Raw genomic sequence first — 18,479 nt, 5'->3', positions numbered from 1 at the left:
ATTGATCAGAATCCCATAGGATTCAAGGGAAAGTGGCAAGTTGGAATGGGTAAACATGTGAAATTAATGCAGAGAAATGCAAAGTGATTCATTTTGCGAGGAGAATGAGGAGAGGCAATATAAACTAAGGGGTACAAATTTAAGGGAACTGAGAGACCTGTGGCAATATATGCACAAATTGTTGGAGGCGGCAAATTGCTCCCATTGGTGAAGGGTTGAGGACACAGATTTAAGGTGATTGGCAAAAGAACCAAAAGCAACTCGCAAAACTATTTTTGTGGTGTGTGGTTAGGATCGGGGATGCACTGCCTGAAATGATGATGCAGGCAGATTCAATCGAGACAATCAAAAGGGAATTAGATAAGTACATGAAGGGAACAAAATTTCAGGTACCTGTGGAAAGGACAGAGAAGTGGGATTGGCTAGATTGCTCTTGTTGAGAATCATCATGAGCTCAATTGGCTAAATACCCTCCTTCTGTGCTATTCTGTGATTGTGACTCTTACAGAACCAGATGCTGTGCCATCTGTCTTCTTGTGTCATGAGTCCATTCTTCTCTCTCTATCTTCTGCCCTGTATATCTCTCTGCCCTGTGTATCTCTCACAGTTCCCATGTATCTCTCACAGTTCCCATGTATCTCTCTATCTCATTGCTGTATGACTGATGAAGCTGTCTCTCCTACTCTCTATAAGTATCTCATTACCTTTGGTACAATTCAGCCCATGAAAGGAAGATGAAATCTGTTCAATTTTATAGCAATAAAATATATTTTTTTGAAAGATTCAATTCTGAAACTTATTCTACTATAAAATATGTAACAATCCCAAAGCAGGTTAGATATAGAGTAAACTGCTTCCACACTATCCCATGAAACACTCCCAAGGCAAGAAGATTAGATACAGCATAAAGATCCCTCTACACTGTCCCATTAAATATCTACCTCACCAACATCCTCTCCATATAAACCAACCTACATCCACCCTACCTTCAGCCACCCCACTCCACCTATGCCCACCCATCTACAACAATGTCACCTATAATCCCATGGCCAAATGTCTGCAAGGGCCAGCACCAGATCAATGGCCCTTCTTTATTGATCTTGTTGTGTGAAATGCAGGCTACACTTTGAGGTGCTGAGTACAGTTATTTTGCAATCCAGGAGTTGTGAGTGTGAAGAATTAGCAGGTATAATGGCCCCCTTTACAAGTGCTCAGAGACATCAAATCTTATAAATGATAGTGGGCATTAAGGGGGCTCAAGAGGAGCTAGCATCACTGATCCAGGTGCATTCTGTCTCTGTACCTATATAACTGTATGCAGTAGACAGCAGTGGATTATTCAGCTTTGGTTTGTGTGTGTGTGTGTCAGGGAAATCTATACATAAAATTGAAGAAAGGCTACACCTAGATCAAGATAAAATATTTGTTTATTTTGTGGAAAACTACATTTATCACCGTGCCATGTTCTGGCAGCAGCAGTAACCAGACCTTATAATCATGTATTATTAAGGAGTTAAAGATTTGTAGTCTCCATTGCCTGTGTGTATACATATTTATGCCTGCGTGTATGTTGAAAATATATATGTATAAATATATGAACATCAAACATATGCGTGCACGTATGTGTGTGTGTGTATAATATAAATATATATATAGATATAATATACACATGGGTGAGAATATATTAATAAGCGTGTGTATATACATGTGTGTTTGGATATATACAAAAACACACTGAGCAGGTTGATCATGGTAGTGAGTTTGATGTGGTGTATAGGGACTTCCAAAAGGCATTTGATAAAGTATCACATAGGATCATATGATAATTTCAGCACAGACATAGGCCATTTGGCCCTTTTTGTCTGTGTCAGCTCTCTGGGAAAGCACCCAGACCCACTCTCCACCTTTACCCCATAGTCTGGCAAATTTTTTGTCTTCAGATAACTATCCAATTCTATTGTGGAGGCCTCGATTGAATCTGCCTCCACCACGATCTCAGGTAGTGCAATCCAGACCCTAACCACTCATTGCATAAGAAAGTTTTACCTCATGTTCTTTTGCCATTCATCTCAAATCAATGTCCTCTTGTCGTCAATCTTTCTGCCAATAGTTCCCCCCTATCTACTCTATCCAGATCCCTTATGATTATGATCGATCAAATCTCCTCTTAATCTTTTTTTCTCCAAGGAGAACAGCCCCAGCTTCTTCCATTTATTCATGCAACTGAAGTTCCTGATCACTGGAACCGCTCTGTGAATCTTTTCTGCAACTTCTCCAATGCCTTCACATCCTTCCTAAAGTGTCGGTGCCCAGAACTGGACATAATACTCTAGTTGAGGCCAAACCCATGTTTTTTACAGGTTTATGATAACTTTGTTGCTTTTGTACTCTATGCCTCCATTTATAAAACCCAGGTTCCTGTGTGCCTTATTAACCATTTTCTCAACCTGCTCTGACACCTTCAATGTTTTGTGTCCACATACCCCCAAGTCCCTCTGTTCCTGCACCCCACTTTAGAATTGTACCCTTTATTTTATAGTTCCCTCCTCATTCTTCCTACCAAAATGTATGACTTTACATAATGGATATGTTAGAAAAATTGAAGCCCATGGGAACTGCAGGGCCATTGGCAGCATGTATATGAAATTGGCTAAGGGACAGAGAGCAGTGAGTAGTAGGAAGAGTTCTTTGGAGGAGGTATATCGTGGTGACCATTGCTTCTTTTGATATCCATTAAAGATTTGGACTTGGGTATATAGGACACAGTTTTGTGTTATGTGCAAATTTTGAAATTGAAAAAGTAGTAAACAGTGAGAAGGATAATTGCAAACCTCAAGAAGACATAGAAAGCTGCTGTAATGTTTTCAGGGTAGTGTCCTGGGCCCAACCATCTTCAGCTGCTTCATCAATGACCTTCCTTCTAACATAAGGTTAGAAGTGGGGATGTTCACTGATGATTGCACAATGTTCAGCACCATTCCTGACTCCTTAGCTACTGAAGCATTCCGTGTCCATATGCAGCAAGACCTGGACAATATACAGGCTTGCGCTGATAAGTGACATCTTTTGCGCCTCACAAGTGCCAGGCAACGACCATCTCCAACAAGACAGAATCTAACCATCTTCCCTTGACTTTCACTGGCATTACCATCCCTGAATCCCCCACTGGGGGTTACCATTGACCAGAAACTGAACTGGACTAGCCATATAAATACTGTGGCTAGAAGAGTAGGTCAGAGGCTGGGAATTCTGTGGTGAGTAACTCACCTCCTGACTCCCCAGAGCCTGTCCACCAAGTAGGCACAAGACAGGAATGTGATGGAATACTCCCCACTTGCCTGGATGAGTGCAGCTCCCACAACACTCAAGAAGCTTGACACCATCCAGGACAAAGCAGCCCGCTTGTTTGGCACCACATCCAAAAACATTCACTTCCTCCACCACTGACGCACAGTGGCAGCAGTGTGTACCCATCTACAAGAGGCACTGCAGAAACTCACCAAGGCTCCCTCGACAGCACCTTCTAAACCCAGGACCACTACCATCTAGAAGGACAGCAGATAGATGGTAACACTACCGTCTGGAAGTTCCCCTCCAAGTCACTCACCATCCTGACTTGGAAATATTTTGCCGTTCCTTCACTGTCGCTGTGTCAAAATCCTGGAACTCCCTTCCTAACAACACTGTGGGTGTACCTACACCACATGGACTGCAGCAGTTCAAGAAGGCAGCTCACCACCACCTGCTCAAGGGCAACTAGGGATGGGCAATAAATGCTGGCCCAGCCAGCAAAGCCCACATCCCATGAATGAATGAATAAATGAGAAAAGTCAGAGAGTACAGATGCAAGGAATTTATGGTAAACCTTTGAGTCACTAGCTAGGCCTCAGCTGTTATATTGTGTGCAATTCTGGGCACAACACTTTAGGAAGCATGCCAAGGGCTTGGAGATGGTGCAGAAGGTATTTACTGGAATACTTGATGAAGGATTGAGTTATGTGGAGAGACAGGCAAAGCTGGGATTGTTCTCCTCAGAGCAGAGAAGAAGACTTAATAAAAGTATTCAAAATCGGGAAACACTTTCAGTTAAAAAAAGAGAAGCTGTTTCCACTGGCTGAGGGTCATTAACCAGAGAACACAGATTTATAGCAATTAGCAAAAAGAGCCAACATCTGAGATGATGTTTTTTAACCAAGCAATTGGGAGAGTACTGCAGAAATGGTGGTGGAGGCAGATTCAATAGTAACTTTCAAAAGGGAAATGGATAAGCATTTAAAAGGAAGAAATTGCTGAACTATGAGGAAAGAGCAGGGAATTGGAACTAATCGGATTGCATCTTCAAAGAACTGACACAGGCATGATAGGCCAAATGGCCTCCTTCTTTGTTGCAATGTTTTATGATTCTGTGTATGTGTGCTGGGGTGGCACAGTGGTTAGTGCTGCTGCCTCACAGCTCCAAGGACCTGGGTATGATCCTGACCTCGAGTGTATCTGTGTGGTGTTTGCACATTCTCCCCGTGTCTGTGTGGGTTTCCGCTGGGTGCTCTGCTTTCCTCCCACTGTCCAAAGACATGCTGGTTAGGTGGATTAGCTACAGTCAAGTGTGCCCTGTGATGGACTGGCACCCTGTCCTGGGTGTACCCCACCTAGCACCCGTTGCCTGTTAGGATAGGCTCGAACTCCCCGCAACACACTCACTGACCATACATTGGTTCCTATCGGGCTGTGCCTCAAGTTTAAAAATCTCGTCCTTCTTTTCAAATCATTCAATGGCCTCGCCCCCCCGCCCCCCCCTCCAATCTCTGTAACATCCTCCAGCCCTACAACTCTGGCCAAAATCTCTCTTGTTCCTTCAATTCCAGCCTCTTGAGCATCTCTGGACTTGATGATTGCACCAATGGCAGCTCTGTCTTCAGCTGCCTAAGCCTCAAACTCTGGAATTCCCTCCCTAAACCTCTGCACATCTCGCTCCTTCTTTAAGATTCTCCTTCAAACCTACCTGTTTCACCAAGCTTTTGGTCTCCTACCCCAATGCCTCCTGATCTGCCTCAGTTTCAAGTTTTGTTTGATATTCGTTTCGTGAGCACCTTGGGTTATTTCTCTGGTTAAAAACTCTGCATAAGTGCAAGACGTTGTTTGAGCACATATATATATATGAACACGTGTGTCTGTGTGCATATGTACGTGTCTATGAGTGTGTACATGGTGTATGAATTGGTGTGTATGTTAGTGTGCATGTGGAAATTTGGGTGTACATGAGTATGTGTTTGTGTTTGTAGGTGTGAGTGCATGTTTGAAGTGCTTGGGTGTGTCCGAGTGTGTGTGTGTGACAGTGAGCGTATATAAGTGTGTCTTTGTAAATGTGTGTATATGTAAATATGTGCTGTGTGCGTGTGAACTTGAGTCTGATTGTTTGGATGTACGTGTGTATGTGTACATATATATGTATGTAAATTTGTGCTTGAATGCGTGGGTGTGTGAGAGTGTGTATTTGAGTGTAAGCGTGTGTGTGTGTGCGGGTTTCCAAAAGGTTTGACTGTTTTTTTTCTCTCTCTCTGTCTCCCCCCAGTGATGTGATGTCGATGGTTAGTGCACAGAGCATGCCTCTCAGTCCGACAGCCAGGAAACATGAGGAGGAGCAGCAGCAGAACACTTGCAACTGCAGCGAGGGTGAAGAGGAGGAGAGTTTCAGCAGAGAGGACACCATCTACCACACCATCAGGACGAGTGCAGCAGCCAAAACCGGCCACCAAATGGACAACCCCGCGCCCAGCACTGTAGTCATTCGCATTGGGGTACCTGACCTGGAGCAGACGGTCAGTAATGAGCGATTTCGATATGTAATTTCCCCTGAAATTGACAGATGCAGTTACCTTCTCCGGCGAAGGGGTGGGTCTCACACTGCACTTGCCACATAAAGTAGCGTTCAGGTTTGCTCTGCATGCATTGAATTGGAAGCCGGAGTTTAACCCTTAGCTTGCTGGATTGTCTTGTAATAGAGTATATAGCATGTGTGTAACACACCTGTGCTGTACCCGGAGAGTACAATGTCCAGGAAAGGATCTCTTAGTATTGTGAATAATCCATCATTTATGTGTTTCTGTGGGGCGGGTGTAATGCATCGTTTTGGAAAAGACTCACTCTGCTACTCAGCAATTTCCCTGCAATCGCGGAGTTCCCGGCAGTTGCCCGTTACTGTAGCTTGAACTGAGGTAGTTGATTTTCCCTCTTTACTAAACTGTGTTAACTAATGCACTGGGTCTCTTTTGAGTTTATAATTCCCTGGTTGGGCAGCTTGCATACACGTGATGTGAGATCAGTGGAAGACTGTTACAACCCTTGATGTAAGCAAGGCCAATATAGTAGAGACATGGGATTGCAAGGGAAGTATATGTACAGAAAGACTATTTAAATCATGTTGCAGTGAACTGCATTCCATGTTAACACAGTTAAGTGCTTCATTCATTGAATTAACCATTGTTCAGGTTTTACTGGGTACTGATAACAGGGACCAAAACCATGATTCCCCTATCTGCCACCTATCAGCAATTTATTCTCCCCTCTCCCAAGTTCTGACAGGAGAGGGTTTGACAGTGGATCTAACCGTGCCCCTCACAGGACATCCAGGACATTACTTCAGTTCTAATCTGCAGAAAGGCAAATATTTAATTCTGGGGAGGAGGGAGCTGTGGGGTATTGTATTTTTAATGATTTCCTTTTCACATTATCTGATTTTGTGTTTCAGCTGAAATTCTCATCCATGCCTTTGTTCCCTCTATACTTGACTATTCCAGTGGTCTCCAGGCTGGCCTCTCACCTTCCACCTTCTGTAAACTTGAGCTCATCCAAAATTCTGCTGCCCATGTCCTAACTTGCACCATGCCCTGTTCACCCATCAGCCCTGTGTTCCCTGACTTAAATTGGTTCCTCATCCAGAATTCTCATTCTTGTGTTCAAATCCCTCCATGGCCTTGCCTTTCCTATCTCTGTAATCTTCCCTAGCCCTACAATCCCCCAAGATGTTTGCGGCCCTCCAATTTTAGCCTCTTGTGTATCCCCCACTTCATTTGGTGGCTTTGCCTCCAGCCAACCAGGCCCTAAGCTCTGCAGTTCACTCCCTAAACCTCTCCACCCGTGTTTCTCCCTTTAAGATCATCCTTAAAACCCACCTGTTTGACTGTCTTATGTGACTCAGTGTCAAATTTTGTCCAATTATTTTCCTAAGAAGTGCCTTGAGATGTTTTCCTATATAAATATTGTGTCACTGTGATACGAATGTACGAATTGGTTGGTTATCTTTACCATTGTTTAACACCGAGTAGTATCTCTGGTACACAATAGAGAGAATCATACAGATACATGAAGCATTCGGATAGGCGGGCAAGGCACAAAGATGGATGGTGGAACAGGCTTCTCCAGGCCCTGGAAACCAGGAACATCCAGGCCTCATCCCCACATAACATCCCCATCCATTGAGGTGCAGAAGCTTTGACAAGTTCCTCCATCACCTATTCCCACCCCTGGGGCTGCATGCGAGCCTCAGTCACGAAACGACAACAAGCCCCCTCTCTGCAGCCCTTAAATTCCAGTCGTGGTAAGGGTCTGCTGATTGAGATTTGCGGAACCGGCAGATGGCATGGCCTGTACTTTTGGTGTGATGTGTTCAGGCAACTCCTGGGGACAGGATTTGTGGGCCCTGTGCACTGTTATGGCCCAGGGCACAGGGCAGGTAAATGTGATGAGAACTATTTATTTACCTGGAGGACTATCACAGACTGGTTTGTCCAAATGGTCTGTAAACGTATTGTAACTTCTAAGTACAGTATTGTACATCAATATCAGATGCTTGAAGCACCAGGGTGCTTCTAACTGCAATGTAACTGATTTCTGTAGCCCAATTCATTGAATCAATCCCTCACTCTGTGTAACTAATCTCACATAATGTGGCCTGTTGTTTGAATAGAGAAAGGGGATGCTCCTTACCCTCTGGGGCTGAGTTCAAATCTTGTCCAGGGAGAAAAGGTGACTGTCTTCTGTGCTCCTGTGACCAGAATTATATCCTGAGTCCACAAGGCAAATTGTGTAGGAAACAGGGAAAAGCCCAGTGGAGCAAAGGGGGTGCCCCATCTGAGATTGGAGTCGAGGCATTTGATGGGGCAATGTGAAGGGAACTTTACTCTGCATCTAACCTGTGCTGTACCTGTTGCTTGATTTTATAATGGGACAGTACAGAGGGAGCTTTATTCTTTATCTAACACATACCTTACAAGCCACAGGGATAGTATAGAGGGAGTTGTACTCTGTATCTAACCCATAATTCATGCCTTTGTTATCTCGAGCCTTGACTATTCTAATACTCTCCTGGCCGGCCTCCCATATTCCATCTTCCATAAGTTTGACTTCAACCAAAACTCTGCTGGCCACATCCTAACTCGCAGCAAGTTCAGTTCACCCCTAATCTCCTGTTCTCACTGACCTGCATTGGCTTCCGGTCTGGTCAGTGCATCCATTTTAAAATTTTCTTTCTTGGTTTTAAATACCTGGAAGGTAGTGGGATCAGTGCCACTGACACTGGCAGTCCTTCGATACATCACCCAGCTGACCGTTCTTCTGACAGGAGTGTTGACAAGCTTTGGAACTATGGAGGGCATTCAGGCAAAGCCAACTCTGTTCTTGCATGATATGCAGGGTTGCTGAATATTTAACCAAGCAAGTGTAGACATCAGAACATGCTCTCATTTGTTTTTAGACAATATTCAAACCTAGTTACCTGTAGAGCTGTGAAGACAGAACCAAATTGTATCGGTTTCAGTTGAGTTTTTGACAATCCAACAGTTTTTATGGTCATTTTCTGGCAATTTCCAGATTAATTAAATTTAACTTCACAATGTGCTGTAGTGGGATTTGAATCAAGCGTCCGTTGTCCAGGACTATAACCACTTGGCTGCTATACTATGTAATTCACTTATACACTGAGCCACCAGGGGGAGCGTCTTCTTACTATCAACGATCCAGGATGTGACATCAGCAGTGTTGACTCATGGGTATCCCTCATGTATTGTAGTGGATTCATTTATTTAAACAAAAGTAATTTGACGCTGAGATTGTCTTGGATTGGCTGCTTCCCAAGTAGATGTCCTCGATTTGAATGGAACTATATTGGAGGAGGCCCCTTCTTGCTAAGTTCATGATGTATGAAGCTGGGAGTCGCATAGTCAGCACATACTCCTCAGCAGACCGTTTTCATTTGGAGGGAGTGTGACCCTGTCCCACTCCCTCCATAACGGGCACCTCTGCTGATTGCCCCAACCTATAATGCTCACTCTTTGTCTGCCAATAACTTCTACTGTCCCAAGCACTGGGACTGAACCTGGTTAAACTCACGCTCTCGCATAAATTGGTCCCAGTTAGCACAACTTGTGATTAAATAAAATTGGGAAGGAGACCTCTGTAACTCAGCTCAATCAGAAACATAACGAACGGATTCACAGAGCTTAATTGCCTCAATGAACTAAATTAAGTCTCACTTATCACATCTCAACAGCCTCTGTCTCAACTCATTGACTTTGAACTGCATCATTGTTGATCTGTGAGCAAACAGGCTGGTATTTTGTGTGCAGCAAGATCCCAGAAAAAAACAGTGAAGCCCACGGTTGACCAATTTGTTCTTGGCTGAGGGGGGAATGTTGGTCAGGCCATCTGAGAACTCCCATAATCTTCTAATATCCCCACAGAATCTTTAATATCTGTCTGAAAATCTGGATTGATGCTCAGTTTGTCATCTCATCCAAAAGACTGCACCTCCAACAGTGCAGTTCTCCATCAGTACTGCACTGGGAATATCAACTTGGATGAAGTGCATAAAGTTGCTGAGCGGGGGGTTTGATAGAGAAAGGAGAAGTGCTACCAACGGAGCAAAACAGATATTGGCACAGTGGTGTCAGCAAGTCAGACCGTGAGGCCTAGTGTAGCTGTGAAGAGCAGTTCAATGACACATTATGGGAACTGCAATCAGAGACCACAGAACCCTCCATTCGGGTGAGTGACTTTTATTAAATGTGACTAGTGTTTAAAGACTGCAGTAAAATAAAAATTAAAATATAAATAAAAATGACACATTTATTTAGTGCATGCAGACTGTACTGTAACTAACTCCGAAATGCCAGAGGGATATTTTCAGTTTGAAAATTCAGCCATGGACTAGTAACCCTCCTACCTTTGGGAATCTCGAGTGAGATTCCTATCTCTGTGCTTTATCTGTCATTTTCAGCTTCCCCATTCCTCACATTCACTGGCTTTAACAGAGAACACCGAAAGCCTATTCCAGGGCATTATGTATAATCTAGGCTGGCACTCCAGTGTTGCATTGTCAAAGGTGATTGACTTCAAATGGGTGTATAAACCCGGGTCCCAACTACCTGGTTAAAGATCTCAAGGCACAGGTCAAAGAGAACGGGACTCTCTCTGTACCCCGGCCAAAATTCCTCCACTAAACTACATCAGAGATGGCACTGAGTGGATACAATGCGCAATCCAGGCAGGGTGTGGAGGGGAGATGGCCAAGTGTGTTAACTGGATCCGGTTGGCGAAGTTAAAACCAGGGCACAACAGTTTTCTTTGTTGGAGAGAGTTAATTGACTTAGTTCACAGTCAACACCACTCCACCCCACCAGTGTCCCAGCTATCCCCATTTATGGATGTACAAATACCCATCACCCGTTTTACAATGTAATTGCCATTAAACCTTAATAATGTAATTAATAAGACATTGACAATGTGTGGGCATAGAGTCTATCAGCAGATATGCTGAGTTAGCTCTTCTCAGACAGGGCAATATTTGGAGTATTCTAATGCACCAGAATGCTTCTGGAGAAGTAAGAATCTGTCAAGGGTGTTTGTCCAGATGCCCGTGCAGAGAATCCTGCTTGAAAGCTAGTATCAAATGAGAACAGGCTGAGATTTAATTGAGGAACTCGGGTGCTTTAGATATAGAATAACAAATACCCGGGAGTGAGACGCAGGCTGGAATCTAATCAAGAGTTTTGGCGGGTTGATGAAAGTGGCCCCAATCCTACAGCTCATTTAGTGGTATGTTGGCATTGGCCCATCCTCCATTGCCCTTTTAGCTCCTGCATGTTTGGGGTCTGGTCCCACAGAAGTTGGAAGTTTTTGGTTCCTGTTCAAAAGTCCATTCTACTACCATGAACCTCAAAACTCGCCAACAATAAGGGGACATCCCAGTAGAGCCCCATGCTACCCTCACCCTGATCTCGGTGTACACACTTCCCAGGAGTTGTCCTTCTGTTCCCTTGAACTCATTTCCACTAAACTGATTACCCAACTTCCCCTCCTAGTCCCCATTTTGGCAAATATTGTAAACAGTTCTCTCTTTTCTGTTGTTATCCCTCTCCCCTTTAAATCTGCCATTAACATCCCTCTCAAAAAAAACTCACCCTTGACCTCACCGCCCTTGCGCACTACTGTCCCATCTCCAACTTCCCTTTCCTCTCTAAAGTATTTGAACATGTTGTCGCCTTCCAAATCCATTCCCATCTTTCCTGGAACTTCATGTTTGAATCCCTCAAATCAGTCTTCTGCAGTATTACCTCTGGTATCCCCCAAGGATCTATCCTTGGCCTCCATCTATTCCTCATCTACATGCTGTCCCTGAGTCACATCGTCAGAAAGCAAAGCATTAGTTTTTCACATGCATGATGACAAAACCCAGCTCTACCTCACCACCACCTTGCTCGATTCCTCCAATGTTGCTAAATTATCAGGCTGCTTATCCTGCATCCAGTACCAGAAGAGCGGAAGTTTCCTCCAGTTAAAGATAATGAAGACTGAAGCTTTTGTTTGCAGTTTCTTCTACAAACTCCATCCCCTAGCTATTGAACTCCATCCCTTTCCTTGGCATCAGTCTGAGAATATGCCTGTCTGTTCACAACCTCGGTGTCACATTTGATCCCAAGATGAGCTTCTGACCTCATATTTGTGCCATCACCAAAGTCACCTATTTCCACCTCCTGTAATATCGCACCTAACTTCACCCCAGCCTCAGCTCATCTGCTACTAAAAACTCTATCATGCTTTAGTTACATCTAGACTTGACTATTCCAGTGCAATCTTGGCGGGTCTCCCACATTGGATGACCTCAAATTTATGGAGAGTGCAAAAATCTCCTGCCCTTGTCTAAACTCACACCAAGTCTCATTCCCCTATCACCCATGTGCTCTCTGACCTAAGCTGGCTTCCAGTCAAACAACATCTTGATTTTTAAATTCTAATACTTCTTTTCAAAGCCTCCATGGCCTCACCCCTCATTTCTGTAATGGCCTCCAGCCCCACAACCTTCTGAGATACCTGTGCCCCTCTAATTCTGGCCTTTTGTGTGTCCCGGATTTTAATTGCTCCACCACTGGTGGCTGTACCTTCAGTTGCCTAGGTCCTAAGCTCTGGGATACTGTCCCTACACCTTTCTATCTCCCCACCTCCTTTTCTAGCTTTAAGACACTCATTATAACCTATCTCTATCTTTTTGATCATCTGACCTAATATCTCCTTTGTCGTATTTTGTTTTATAATGCACCTCTTAAGTGCCTTGCAGTGTTTTATTATGTTCAAGGCTCAATATAAAGATAAGTTGTTGGTTTGTCCCAGAATGGAATTTAGGATGGGTGACCCTCTGTGGTCCTCGAGGCACTGAGGCCTATTCTAGGGTACCAAGCAAAACCACAAAAAAAGGGAAAGAGACAAATAGAAGGAAAAGCACTTCAGCATCACTACATAATGCCAAAGCCCTGGAGAAGCTCCTGTGAAGAGCTCCTATAAGTTTCATTCGTTTCTTATACTGTGATTAGCTTCTGCTGTAGATCGGGAGGAGGGAAAGTCCTGAGGGTATAACTAAATTCACTGAAAACTAATATCAGGTTTATTAACTTATCTCATTCTCTTTCCTCCCCCAACCACGCAAAGATATATTCTTTCCCACCACCGACCAGTTGGTACAATCTTCCATGTCCAGTTCCCAACCCCTTCAGTAGGGAGATGAAACAGTTTCATGCTACACATCACTGTCAAAAACTATCCAGCTGAGAATGAAACTACTGATGAGGGGTTTCACTGAGATTTGAATCCAAAGGCCACAAACATGGCAGGTTTGAGAAATGGAAATGTTGCACTGTTGGGATTAAACCATGTATAGTACATGGAATAAAATGAGGGGAGCTTTACTCTGTTGCTCTCTCCCATAGATCAACGTCTCCTGAATGTCACCCATATAACACATCATTTGTTCAGTGACACACATCAAAAAAACAGTCAGACTCTCAACCCCATTTTATCAGTCTACAAGACCCTGACTTGCAACAATGTAATGTGCAATAGTTAACAACTGGAGGGGGCTCGTTCTTTCCAAAAGCATTAGGGACTGTCAAGCCTTGGATAGCATGGGTTAATACAAACTAAAGACTCCACTACACCATCCTATTAACATTCCAAGAGCAGGTACAGCACGGGTTAGTTACAGGGTAAAGCTCCCTCCGTTTTTTTCCAGTTACATGATTTAATCCCAACAATGGAATTTCTAATTCTTGTACCTGCTGGAATCACCAATTTAGTGGCAAAATTGGGTCAGTTTTACGCATTGGCCTTGTGCTGGTTCAAACCTGGACTAAAATTGCCCCAGACTCATGTCTGCAATGGACATCAGAAATGGAATTTATACCCTAGGGTCATATGATATCACAGCCAAGAATCCCAGTGCATTCATGAACTTGCAAGTTAATCACCAGAGGAGACTTTCTGAGCTGAATTCAGACTGAGGAGAAACTCGCTGTTCTAGCTGTTATTTTTAAAAAAAAATGTTTCACTCAAGGTCAGAGTTTTCTGAGCACTTGGTCACTCTCACTTTGGATGAAGGAGGGGCCCACCTCAATGTTATTGTGACCAATTGACCGTCAGCAGAAGCAAAAGGGAGCAGGAGGTTCAATGAGTATGCACTGGTGCTGGGCAGTGCCTGCACCAACTTGGAAAATGACTGTGATCATGTTAGCTTTGTTCCATTGGTAGCACAGTTATCTCTGAGTTAGAAGGTTTTGGGTTCAAGTCCTAAACCAGAGACAAGCACATAACCCAGGCTGGCTTTATGAGATATGAAACCGAGGCCATGCCTGCCCCTTTGAGTGCTTTGATTGGATATTCAAGATCCCATCCCACTATTGGCACAAGCACAAGCTCCCCCAATGACCGGGACAACATTCCACCCTCAATCAACACAGTCAAATTGATCATTCACTTCATTCCTGTTTGTCTCTGCTCTGCACACAGTGGCTGCCACTTTGCTTACATAATAGTGGTCACTATACCACAAAGTAGTTCATTCTTTCTAAAGCCTTGTGAGATGTGTCTGAGAGAGGTGATGAGTGCTCAAAGACAATTCTTTCTTGTTATTGATTTTCTTTAAAGAAAAAGCCAAATGATTCGACTTTAGCGTCACTGGAGAGCTTTCATCTGTTTTGATGGGGTCCTGTTGTGGACCTGGGGTCATACTGTGACCTTGACAAGAGTGGAGGCTTGAAGTGCTGGGCGTTGGGGGTTGGAGGTTAGTTAGGAGATACACTGTGTGTTTACCTCCACGTTCAATTCTGCAACAAGACGAACAGCGCATAGAGTACGATGCCACAGGGTATTGCAGTAAAGTCAACCTCTGTACTGTGACATTACTCCTGTGAAATGTCAAAGCTTGGTTAATCTGTACCCATTCACCTCAGCAAAAAATCAATGGGCTTTAGGAGACAGAGAGATAGATGATATTTACCAAAGCTGGTTAGAACATTCCAAACTAAAGATGAGATTTGGTAAGATAAATGTTTGCAGTGACCATCAGGTGAAAGGGAATGATTCACTCCAGTCTGTAATTACATAGTCTGGTGTGCATCTCAGTGTTCACCCCTTTAAATGTACATCACATAATGGGTAAAAGGGAGCAATTCAGTATTGTGTGACCCATGTGTGTCTTGGTGTCAGCTCCTGTACGTGTGCAGGACGCAGCAGATAAAAGGGAACATTCCACAGAACTGGGCGCAGTACTTAAGATCTGATGGGCTCAGAAAACTGTACAGTCTGAGCGAGACATCCTCAGTCTCTGCTCTTTGGACTTTTTGTTTAATATTCTGGCTTTACTGACTGGCACACTCATTGGATGTGTTGCAAATTGATTCTATTAAAGCTCCAAAATTACTTTGAACTTCACATGTACCTATTCAGCTCCATTTAAAGGCATCTCCCCCTCCTCCTCCTCCCATGACACCTTCCTGTGCAAGCGCAGAAGATGCAAACCTGCCTTTTAACCTCCTCCCTTCCCACTGTCCATTGTCCCTAAACACCCCTTTCAGGTGAAACTGTGATTTTTTTTTTGTATTTCTTTCAGCTTAGTATACAGCTCACAATATAGTCCTCCATACATTTGGAAGACCAAATGGAGGTTGGGTGACTGCTTTTTGCAACACCTCTGTTCAGTCTGCAAGCATGACCCTGGGCTTCCAGTTGCCTGTCACTTTAATTCTCTGCACCACTCCCACTCTGATCTCTCTGTCCTCAGGCTCCAACCCTATCCTTGGAGCTAAAGGAACCATACCAATCTTTTGATTAGGAATTCTGTATCCTTCGGACTCAACATTGAGTTCAGCAATTTCAGATTAGAATCGCTGCTCTCACTTAGACGGCGATTAACTTTCTCCAATTCTGAAGAAAATTCATTGATCTGAAACATAAGATTCTGGTTCCCTGTCCACAGATGCGCCTCACCTGTTGAGTACTTCCAGCGTTTCTGTTTTTATGCTCTCCTGGCTAATGATCTGTCTTCCACCTTCTATGAATTTCAGCTCATTCAAAACTCTGCTACCTATATGGTAACTTGTACCAAGTCCAGTCCACCCACACTGGCTGACCTACATTGGCTCCTGGTTCAGCAATGGCTCAAATTTAAAATTTGTAGCCTTTCCTTATTGTTGTAACCTGCTCCAGCCCTATAACCTTGCTGGCCACAGCATTCCATGAATTCTGGATTCTTGTGCTTTCCCAGTTTCCATTGTCCCATCAATGAAGGCTGTGTCTTCAACTGCATAAGGCCCTAACATCTGGAATTCCTTTTCTAAGCCTCTCCAGCTATCTCTCCAAACTTTAAAATCTGTCTCTTTGACCAAGTTTTTTGCCACCAATCCTAATATCTCCCTGTGTGGTTCAGTGTTCAGTTTTGTCTGAAAATGATCCCATGAAGTAGTAGTTGTGACTCTCTTCAGCATTGTAGCGATGATGAAGAAAACTACCTTTATGTTGCTGCTACAAAAGCAATGTTTTGTAGCTGCTGGAAATTGTTTGTTTTTAGGTTGTATGTTGCCTCATGAAGAGGCCTAGAGGCTTGTAACTGTTTATTAATAACAGTAACTGTTTATTAATAACACACAGCTATATACATATATATATATAGGATACAGTCTTGACTAGGTGCTATCTTCATACCGACTTCTACCAGACTCACTACTACACTCTACTACTCCCATGTGATTCTCTACATCAGAATGTGGGTGGGACTGTTTCCCCAGTCCCACATTAACCCTTGCAGTCCGAAATCCGTAATATTGCACCCGCCCCTTCAAGGCTTTACCCAAATGTATTTACAATGAAATTTACACACTATCCCTTCTCCCACCAAGTCTCTGACGTTACAGATTCAGATGGTCTGGAGGCTTAATGACTCTTCCAGATCTTGTTCTTTTCAAGTTTGGAGGAGTGGTAGCTTCAACTGCTTTGGGCTGACTTTGTTGGCCTGGTGTTGAAGTTGACCTACTTAGTGTTTCAATTATTTGGGTTTCTACATCTGGTGACTCAAATGTATGATAGGAGGCTTGTCACAAGGAATGAGGATAAAATTGTTTCCCTTAGTAGAGAATTCTAGAACCAGGGGACATAGATTCCAGATAAGTGGGAGAAGGTGTAGGGGGGACATGAGGAAGAAGTTTTTTACTCAGAGGGTAGTGGGTGTGTGGAATTCGCTGCCCAAGTTGGTGGTAGAGGCAGAAACTCAAAACTCTTTAAAAAAGTACCTGGATCTGCACCTTAAGTGCTGTAAGCTGCAGGGCTATGGGCCGGGTGCAGGAAGGTGAGATTAGAAAGGGCACCTGGGTGTCCTCGGGCTGACATGGACAAGATGGGCCGAATGGCCTCCTCCTGTGCTGTAACTTTTCTATGGTACTATGTTACATCTGATTATGCTTTCTGAGGTATGTATCAAGTAAGACCATTGTTGATCTTCATCCCTCAGGACGACGATGCCTTCTCTGTCAAGGTCCCTGATCCAAACCTTGTCACCTCTGTTTAGCCTGGGCAGGTTTCCAGAACACTACCTCCTATTGTAAGTGGAAGCTTGCCACTGTCTGTAGGACTGTTTTGGGTCCTGAACCTTCTGATAGTCCCTGACTGCCAACCCTGGGATTAATTTCTTTGGCAGCATGGGAAATTGAATGCAAAGTTTCCTGTCCATCAGCAGCTCTGATGGGGCTAATCCACACTGCAGTGGGGTGGATTGATATGTCAAAAGTGGCATTGGAAAGTCATCATTTTTATTCAAGAGGGTTTTAATAGTGTGGACGGCCCTTTCCATCTCACTGTGTGGGGAGCTGATGAGGTGCTGAAATCTGTAATTCCTGCCAAAACGAGTTAAGTATTCATTAGTAGATTGCAGCCCATTGTTGGAAACTACCTGGTCCAGGATGCCATGGATCGCAAAGATTTCTTTCAACGACCTATTGACCAGCTCTGTGGTTGTTGTGTGTGAATGTTTCAATTCAATCCACTGAGAGAAGTAATCAACAAGGAGGAGGAAGGACTTGACGTTGTATATCAATAAATCCATTCCCAAATGTTCCTACGGCCTGGTCAGGAACTGTGTGGGAATAAGGGGCTCCCTCTGGATTGGTTTGCGCAGTATGCACACCTGGCAGTTTACAATCATCTCTTCAATTGGTCTTGATATTCCTGCCCACTGCCCTGCAGACTGGGCTCGTGTTCTGCACTTTGTGATGCCCAAGGGGCCTTGGTGGATTCATTGTAGAATTTACAGTCAGAGTGAGATGGGAATGACCAACCGTTTATCACACACTAACAGATCATCAATTACAGTGGGATGTTTCTGCTGTTCAAAGTAAATTTTCAGAACATTGTCATCTGGACACTGCAGTGGCCAATCTTGTAGGCAGTACTGACGGATGCAGACACATTCTTCATCTCGCATCTGCTCCTGGCATATCTGTTGAAGCCTTTTGGAGCTCGTCGACAGTTGTGCTGTCATGAACTGGGAATATGACTTGAGTTCATTGACCGATTGACGTTGTGTGTCACAGAATGGTCGACTGTGGCCCTGGACAGTGTGTCCGCTGTCGTTTGATACTTCCCCTGGACACTGTTTTGTATACAAAGCG

General features: G+C 43.9%; 1 protein-coding gene across 2 annotated transcripts in view; it reads left to right on the top strand.

Moving 5' to 3' along the window:
* The window catches only part of shank3a (SH3 and multiple ankyrin repeat domains 3a), a 1,183,771-nt gene that overhangs the window by 412,554 nt on the left and 752,738 nt on the right, over positions 1 to 18,479 (top strand). For both annotated transcript variants that reach the window (XM_078553129.1, XM_078553130.1), the window contains exon 3: positions 5,570 to 5,816. In XM_078553129.1, the coding sequence (XP_078409255.1) occupies positions 5,577 to 5,816 (240 nt within the window). In that variant the 5' untranslated portion in view covers positions 5,570 to 5,576. The remainder of the gene's footprint in view (positions 1 to 5,569; positions 5,817 to 18,479) is intronic.

This window comes from Cetorhinus maximus, chromosome 12 (genome assembly GCF_964194155.1).
Source record: "Cetorhinus maximus chromosome 12, sCetMax3.hap1.1, whole genome shotgun sequence".
Taxonomy (NCBI): domain Eukaryota; kingdom Metazoa; phylum Chordata; class Chondrichthyes; order Lamniformes; family Cetorhinidae; genus Cetorhinus; species Cetorhinus maximus.
Note: the sequence above shows the minus strand (reverse complement) of the source record. Positions and strands in the feature narration are given on the sequence as shown.